We start from the raw sequence: 8,905 nt of genomic DNA on the forward strand, positions 1-8,905 counted from the left end.
TCACACAGGAAGTGACAAAGGCAAGAACAGAAGCCAGTTCTCCTGACTTGTAGTCCAGTGGTCTATCCAATGGATAACTCTATCTCCTAACTTGTATGACTAAATACCTATATCAGTCAGTCAGCTGTATTACAAATGGTAATACAACAGGATGCATATTCAAATAATGCTTCAGGTATCTCTAGTACTTAAACATGTATGGGTACTGGATTCTGGGCTTGATCTTGCTTTTATTGAGGCGAATGGCAAAACCCGCATTGACTTCAGTGGGAGAAGCAATGTTTAATTTGTAATGAAAGAGGTGCTGGGGCTAAAGCAATCTTTTTTACTTTCATAACTGATGCAGCAAGCCAAGAGTTGCCAGAGCTATGAACTGCCAAGCCTAGAGGTTGGGGCTCAGCACTGGCAAGCCCTAGCAAAAATTAAGCCCCGGGGAGCAGACCCTCCACTTGATTACTTAAGATCAGACTTTTTTAAAATATAGAAAGGATTAAACCTTTAAGTGGTTTAATTCCAAGGCTTAAACCCACACAGACACACTTTGGCACTCAGCTGTGCGATCTCTCTCCAATCTGGGTTGGACCATCTTATCTGTCATGTTTAATTTCAGAATCCAGAAATATCATTTAAAAATGTTCAATCATTCGTCTATGCTTCACAGTTCACCAGTTTTAATCAACTATAGCATGAATTTTCCAGGGAGAGGAAGGGGAATAGAAACCAAGTTTCAGACACCTCAAACCTCTGATCTTTGACCCTGGCTATAATTGATTCCGAGAACCCCTGTGTGACATGTGAACTGTGCAAAATTTGGTTTGAAGCTGTTTTTTAAAGCCAGGCTTCAGAAATCATCTACTATATAGCATTTGCGATACAGATAAGGGGCTGAGCAGTTATGAAAGAAGAAACACAGAAAAGATAGAAGATAAATTATTCTAATTTGAACAGCTAATATTTGAAGGCAGCAACCTTTAATTCTGGGTAAGAGCAGACCCTTTGTCCCTCCTAATTTGCATGAGTGATTGACAGCTCATTAATGTCACCAAAAAGTGCAACAACAGCAAAAAACAACAGACTCACAATTAGGAAGTAAGGAAAAAAGACCTTATTTTAAAATAACCTCAACCATAAATCTTCATTTTTAGACATGTACATGAAATACATATGCTGGGTCAGACTCTGGTCCTGATTACACTGATATAAATCCAAAATAACTCTAGGGAATAGTGTTCTCGTGTAAATAACCTCAGAATCTGGCCCTGTATCTGTAGTCTAATTTAAAGGTTAAGGATAATTAAGGATACTCTCAAGGTAAGAAATCTGAACTTTGACAAGTTCCCTCCTCACCTCCCTTTTTGTTTGCACATCCCATGTAATCCTTTATATCCATTTTTATTCAAAAGTATTTAAAATCCAAGTTTTCAATACTTAAAAAACCCAAAACCAAAGAACCCCGCCCCATGCTAACATTTCTGAGAAACTCTGTACTAATAAATCTGTGATAGAGAATAATAATGCTATTAAATATGAAGGCTCCATTGCCACGTTTCCAATGGGATTATTATAAATAATAGCGGAGAAAGCATCTTTAAAACTCCTTTTTTAAAAGTGTTAACGTGACCTTTTGCAAAACAGGGGTTTGATCCTTCCTCCATAGACCATCAGGCCTTACACGAACAAGATTTATTCTTGATGTACCAATAACACCTTTCCCAAGTTTTCCCAAGATAAGAGGAACAAAGAGCAAAGATGATTTTTGGGAAGACAAAACACAGATGTAAAAAAAAAATTCACCTTGGTAGTGAAATGTATGATGCTATACCTGAAAAAACTCAGAACTGTCTCTTCTCAAAGGATCAGGCACCAGCCCTGCATGGCTCATACACTACAGCACAGGTTCTGCTCCAAGCAAGGCAGCTGTCCCAGCTGCAGAGACCCCCAAGGTGCACAGGAATGGGGCTCCCTCCAGCTCTGCTAGAAGGGAGCTGCGATAAGCTGACTGGGGAGCTGTGGCAAGGATTACAGAAGAAGGGGGTGTTGAAGAGGAGGGAGGCCTGAGAAGAAGGTTGGAGCTGGGAAACATTAAGCTTTAAACCGATACTTGCAGAAAATTGCACCAGGGCGAATTTGTTGTTCTGTCTATCTAAGATACTTATATGGTCCTCATCACTGTAGTATCTCTGAGTACCTTACAATCTTTAATGTATATATCCTCACAGCACTCCTGTGAGATAGGGCACTGCTATTAGCCCCATCTTACAGATAGCGAACTGAGGCATAGAGAGGATGTCTGTGGCAGAGCAAGAACTGACCTTGGATCTCCCACAGCGGAGACTAGTGCTCTAACCACTGGACCATCCTTGGGATAGCTTACTGGATTTACCCAGAATGCACTGATACAAACAGGCAATGCAGTGACTCTGGATGTGCAAACTGCTGTTGTGGGGGAAAGGCTACTGTGTGGGCACAAGTTTAATTGTGATACTTGTAATCAAGTTAAAGTGACCATGTCTCTAGCCAGTTACAGATCACAGCTGCAATTGTAGCAGGGCTGGGCACTGAGGTGAGATTCAGAGAAGAGATATCAGTACCAAGATGACAACTGTAAGAGAAGTAAATAGACTGAATGTGACTGAGGGTATAATCTACACTGTACTGCAAGGGTGGAAGGTCCCAGGGGTCAGGCTCGAGCCTGAGCTTGAACATTTACACAGCAATTTATTAACCCCACAGCCTGAGCCCCGCGAACCCAAGTCAGCTGACCCAGTCCAGTTGTGGCTGTGCCGCGGGTCTTTGATGTATCCTGTGTAAATGTATCCTAACTGGCTCAGGTGGAGGGATCCAGTTCCAGATACATGAGGCAGAACTGCTGACCTTCTCCTGCCTGAGTGTGGAGTGTTATGTAGGAGTGAACAGAGGGAACACAAGGACTGAAGAAGCAGATTGATTAGAGCTGGACATAGTTGAGCTCAGACATAAGAAAGAGCGATTCCAGGAATCTTGAAAACAGAGGGCAATTCTGAATGGAGTTCAGAGATGAGCAGGGAGTCAGAGGTGATAGAGGATGTGATGACATGCTCCAACTTATTGGAGGGAGGTTATATAGTGTTAACAGTAACCAGGCACTCCTTTGTCATATAGCATGTGATAAGAAGCAACTTATTACACATGTACCAAAAAAAGGAGAAGGAAAAGAATATATTTCCAGGTAAATCAAAGCAGGCAGTTCTCCAGAAATTAGGTCAAATTCTCTGCTCTCACTTATGCTGATAAAATCTGCAATTACAACTGAAATTACTGGAGTTACTCTGCATTTATAGAATTGGATTTAGCCCATTATGGTTATTTTACCACTAAGTGTTTAGAAGCAGCTAAAACAGAAGAACATGATATAATTTGGTAAGTTATCTGAGAACAATGATTTAAAAAAGCCATTGTGTGTGAATTGCACTAAAGAGGGTTAGGAACATCCTGGCCTTTCAAATGCATTTAATATAAAGCAGCGTGTTTCACAATAATTAATGGAAAAAAGTAACAGTCCGAATACATAGCAACAAAACCTATTAGTGCAATGTATGCACTGGAAGGGTGAAAGGGTCTTACCAAAATCAGCTCATCGTTAGCTAATTCCCGAGTCCAATATGTTTTAGGACCCTCTCCCTCAATAAGAGTTTGTTTGCAATAGATCTTGTTTTCATTCTCCCAAGTGGCTAAACTCTGCAGGCAAGAAAACCATTAGTAACATTAATTATATTCCCTGGCAGCATGAGGGAGAGAGACAACAATGAACACTACAGAGAATAATTGCTGCAGTAAAAGAGCAACACATGGTAGATAATAGCAAGGGAGAAAGGCATATCAACAGAAAGCGGTAAAATCAAAACAAAGGTTGGGGATGGATGTTTTTGAGATATATACATATAATTAACAAGAATAATTTCAAATTTGACTTCTCAACATAACTCTGTTTATTTCTGTGCATCCAAATTAAGAAGTCCTTTAATTCTCATAAAAATCTTAATGGTGAGAACTGAGAAGCTTCATTTATTAACATGTAATAACTTAGCATCTTTGTAAAGATCTGGCATGAGCTGACATGTTATTTACCACCTCATGGCATAAAAGCAGCTAGAATCAAATGTAACATTTTGGAATAATAAATAACGCAGTACTTGCCACTTATAATCTTTATTCTATATGGCACTGTTCCAGGTTACTTGTATGTTTAACATACGGTTCTAACAAGCAGGATACAAAGCAACAAAATTAAAGTAGTTGCACTAGAATTTGGATATTTTGGGGTTTTTAAAAAATTAATATGGGGGAGGGTCTGAAAACTGAAATAAACTAGGACATTTTTTCAGAGCACTTGGAATTATTACTATAAAGCAATTTTGAGATGAGAAATCATGGCATTTCATACTGTTTAACAAGCAGGCAAGCACAGGTTCTCCACTGCTTTTCCTCCTAGTGTTGAATTATTATTCCACAAAATGCAGTGGAACAGCTGTGCAGAAGGATGCCCCATAATGAATGTACAAGTAATCACTTTACAACTAGCACATGGGAGATATTCATTAGTCTGTGATGATAAAAAAAAAATTAAAGTCAACATTTCCTTGACTTTCCAAAGGAAAAAACTTTTCTTTTATATAAAAAGTCGCTATTTCCTTTATATAAAAACAATTATTCAAAATTATAGCCTTTTAAAACCAATATGGCAGAGTTATACATATTATGCTTTTCATTCCAACTATCCTGAATCCTTGTTTGTTTGTGTGAAAAATAGATCAAGTCAGACTGCAGAATAAGACCCTCTTTTCCTGTAAAGTGTTTCAGAATCTATAAACAATCAGCTATTTTGTCAGGTATTGCAAACGAAATTATGATGTTATTTTTCTGTCAATTTCTGTATCACAGCCACAGCTCAATTTTATATTGAGCTCAGCAATATAATTCACTCATATAATTTCACACATGGAAAACATTTACTGAAAACTACATTTTAAAAATTTGCTCACTTTCAAAGCAATAATTATTGTTTTTCCATATGTAGCAATAAAACTTTCATTTAAAATAGTCAAATATGTGTGTGTTCTGGATGATCAAATTCCATTTTACTTTCACCAAGAGAAAGAAATTAACAAAACCAGTGACATATTTCTTGATAGCTTTGTTCATCCTAGAGATTCAATGGGAGTTGCGGGTGCTCAAGATCTCCCAGGATCAGGCTCCCAGGTACACCAGTTTAAATCCATAGTAATTGTACTAAACTTGATGAAGTTACTCTAGATTTACCTCAATGCAGATGAACTCAGAAGCTGGTCCTGGGATGATCAGAAATATTTTGCTACTATTTTGCCTTTTTAAAATATTATTTTTTGGGGGGGGGGTGGTTTCTGATATCCTTTACTTGCACTGAGTTGCATCTTACTTTGAAAGTAGTTCCACTGATATCAATGACACTATTCACACTGAGTAGCACTTTCATTGATGAGTAGTTCATTGACATCAGTGGAACTACTTGGGAAACAAGATGCTACTCAGCGAGAGTAAAGGGCATCAGAATCTGGTCCTGTGTGAACTTTTTTCATACAACCCCCTCCTGCCACCACAGAGGAACCAATTCTCTATTTCCTTATGTCTTGTGTATTCATATAAGTGTAAATTGGATGTAAGCTGCAACTAAATCAGCATGTAGTATTATACACCTACTTTGCACAAGTGTAAATGACTATACAAGGTACAAAGCAATGGAAACATCAGGCCCAGAGTTTCTCATCAGAGTAAAGTGTAATAACCAAACCAAAACAAACAGATGAGGCATCTCAAAGATAATGCTGAACAAAGAGTGGTGTAATAACAATGGACAGCCATTGAAGTTTACATAAAATTAAATATCATGATGCAATATTAGATCAAAGATACAAGCAATTAATATCTAAGCAAAAAATTAAGATATATATTTGAACTATGATAAAAGAATATCAGGAAAAAGCTAAAATATCCTGCAATTCTTATTTGAGAGCGAGGCTGTTTTGTTTTAGGATAAAAGTTATGAGCAAGTTTGTGCCACTAAATCCTGCACAGCACTCAAGGCAGAGATCTTAGGTGCTCATCCTCAGTGTGTTGTTATGGTAACGGACAGACATCAAGGAATCTCTTTCACCACTAGGGACATGTTAAAATACAGAGAAGGACAAGCAGTCAGAAAAATTTCTGCATACAAGGGTTAGGGAGAAGAATTGTGTAAAATCATCTTGAGCTCTTACTTTAGGACCTGATATTTTTTTGCTGCTTTTAATTTTAAACTGCCCTCCCTGAGGAACAATGCCAGATTGAGGCCAAAAACCAAACAGTTCAGATTAGGGACGGATGAGGCAGAGAAGACCCAGTAACGGAGTAAGTCAGCAATGCCATTGTCTTGAGCCAGTGGAAATGTGTTTATCTGCCGCATATAAAAATTACCGAGATCTCAGAGAAATCCACCCTGGGAGAGCAAAGGGCTTTTCCTAGGACACAGGGGAAGCTGTCTCCTTGCAGGATCATACCTTTGGTCTGTTGTGTCCTGTTCAGACTCTTACTCCACTCCCATTACCAGGGTAGGTGAGTGGGGTTCTGTTAGGAAAACACCATCAGCCAAGGCCGTGTGTGTGTACACACACACACACACACACACACACGCGGTTCTCCCTCGCCCTTACCCTGCATTTTCTGCCATCCACAGTCTCCTCTTCGAAGCTCTCCCCTACTTTGAAGTTGATCTCAGTGGTGCGGACGGTGGTAGACGTTTTGATGTAGAACTGGTCCCCGCCCTGGCGGATCTCCACATGCGGCTTGGAGGCGGCTGCCACCGCCACTTTCCTGAGCATCGCATTGACGCCTGGGCAAAGGGGGAGACCAGGAAGCAGGGCATTAACCCAGCCGTGCGCCTCCAGCTCCGCTCACCCCGCTGCGGCACGGCCTGGAGCGCTGTTCACCGCTATCGCGCTGTTATTAAGGGGATTGCAGGCAGCGGCGGGATCGCGAGTGAAACGGTGGCACTATTGATTATGAACGTGGCATTGATCGCTGGGAGCGGTAGGTCTGCCCCGGCTCCCGGCGTTCAGGAATGTGACGGCCTTTATCAGCAGGGTTGGCAGGAACGGCTCGGCGTTTGGCACAGCCCTGCAGGTGCGTTAATCACTCCGACCAGGGACAGGTGGGCACGGCCCATGATGGCAATGCCCGTGGCGCTAGGCTGGGCGCAGCGGCTCGGCACGGGCCAGGCGGGCTGGTGGCCACCCGCGGGCGGCACCTCTCTTCCCAGGCTAGCACCTCTGGCGGCCGCTCCGTGCGGCGGGGGCTCCGCAGCCCCCGGCCCCGCGGAGAAGGCAGCCGGCCCCCGGGGCCGAGCCACGCGGCTGCCAACTCCCCGGGGCAGCGGGCTGCCTCCCTGTCCCGCCGGCTCAGCCCCCGGCCCGGGTCCCGGCTGCCCGGCGCGGGGCAGACGCGCGCCCCGCCGGCTCCTTACCCAGCGCTTTCAGGAGCTCGTCGAAGTTCTCGCTGCTCTTCATTTTCCAGGTGCCGGCGAAGTTGGGCATGGCGGAGGCGGCGGGGCAGGAGCGAGCGACCCGGGCTCTGGCTGCTCTCAGCTCCGGCACCTTGTGAGCGGGGCGGGCTGAAACGCAGGCGGTGCGAGTCACTCCCCCCTTCCCCCGCTTCCACCTCTCCTCCCGTGGGACTCGGCAGCATCCATCACTCCACCCGCCAGCTCGCCCTGCCTTCAGCCAGCCAGCCCCCTCCTGGGGCTCCCCAAAGGGAGAGTCACTCGCCCTGCAGCTGGGAGCCGGCTAGAGCGTCACCAGCTATTGCAAGGAGCAAGAGGCAGAGGGGGATCCGCAGAGGAACAGTGCCCAGGATGGCCTTTAACTGGGGCATTGTCCAGGGAGGCAGGCAGGGTATAGCCGGAAGGATACCTTACTTCTTCCAGGGACAGCTCCTCAGCCTCCCAAAGGGGGAAAGGTCCCTTTATAATCCTGCAATAGTGCAGGCACATGGGCCAAACACATGAGGCTGGTGGAATGGGATGAACCTGACCAAATATTTCTGGTCCAGAAAACCTAGACACGGAAATGGGCCTTGACTCAGAAATGTAGCGAATTACAAACAAACAAGGAAAGGGTGAAACACACCTCAGGAACACCCCAAAACACCAAACACAAACCAATTTTCCCCGGTTTTTGGTTTCAGTGAGAAGGAAAGAAATTCAGTTTCAGTTCAAAACAAACCGGCAATTTCTTTTCCCAGATTTTTCAGTTGATCCCTAAACTGAAAAAATCCATTATTCCCTCTGGTCTAAATAAATCCCCATCCCATCCATGAGACTACATACAATCAAGCATCAAATCACTCTTACTCACCTAACGCACTGAGTTAGCCTAGGGTAGTAACGGAAATTAATCCACTACTCACTGCCAAAATGTCTCCCCTTCCCATGTGTCTTCATGCAGTTTTGGAAACGGCAGGGCAGGATCTGAAGAACTGGAAATTATTCCAGCTGCACCAGAAACTGCAGCACCCATTGCAGAATCACAAATTTTGAAAAAGCATCACAACAGGCTATTTCCCATGTATTTGCAAGAGAGATGAGTTTGGTAAAGTGTATCTATACAGTATTCAGGAGATAAGTATTGTCTGAGGTCTTTCATGCCTCCCTCTCCATTGCTGCTGCTTTTAATCCCTCCATTTCCTAGGTATCAGAAGAGCAAAAGAAGATTTCTCTTTCTCATACTGGGCCCAAGCCTGCTCACCTCTTAAGTGTAATGGGACTACTTACATGAGTAAAATGTTGCACTGTTGTTGTAACTGTGTTGGTCCCAGGATATTATCAAGAAAAGGTAGGTGAGGTAATATCTTTTATTGG

At 43.2% G+C, this 8,905-nt stretch overlaps 1 protein-coding gene and 1 long non-coding RNA gene across 2 annotated transcripts in view; one reads left to right on the plus strand and one right to left on the minus strand.

The window, feature by feature from the left end:
- The window catches only part of LOC119862791, a 24,600-nt gene extending 20,990 nt beyond the window's left edge, over positions 1–3,610 (plus strand). The window contains exon 4 of the long non-coding RNA XR_005295372.2: positions 1,636–3,610. This is a non-coding gene — a long non-coding RNA (uncharacterized LOC119862791). The remainder of the gene's footprint in view (positions 1–1,635) is intronic.
- CRABP1 (cellular retinoic acid binding protein 1) overlaps positions 1–7,814 on the minus strand; it is a 15,170-nt gene extending 7,356 nt beyond the window's left edge. Inside the window, exons 1-3 of the mRNA XM_038420096.2 lie at positions 7,514–7,814; positions 6,705–6,883; positions 3,604–3,717 (exon numbers count right to left, since the gene is read on the minus strand). Of these exons, the coding sequence (XP_038276024.1) occupies positions 3,604–3,717; positions 6,705–6,883; positions 7,514–7,583 (363 nt within the window). The 5' untranslated portion in view covers positions 7,584–7,814. The remainder of the gene's footprint in view (positions 1–3,603; positions 3,718–6,704; positions 6,884–7,513) is intronic.
- Between the last annotated feature and the right edge of the window lie 1,091 nt (positions 7,815–8,905).

The sequence above is a fragment of the Dermochelys coriacea genome, chromosome 10 (genome assembly GCF_009764565.3).
Source record: "Dermochelys coriacea isolate rDerCor1 chromosome 10, rDerCor1.pri.v4, whole genome shotgun sequence".
NCBI classification, from domain to species: Eukaryota; Metazoa; Chordata; order Testudines; family Dermochelyidae; genus Dermochelys; species Dermochelys coriacea.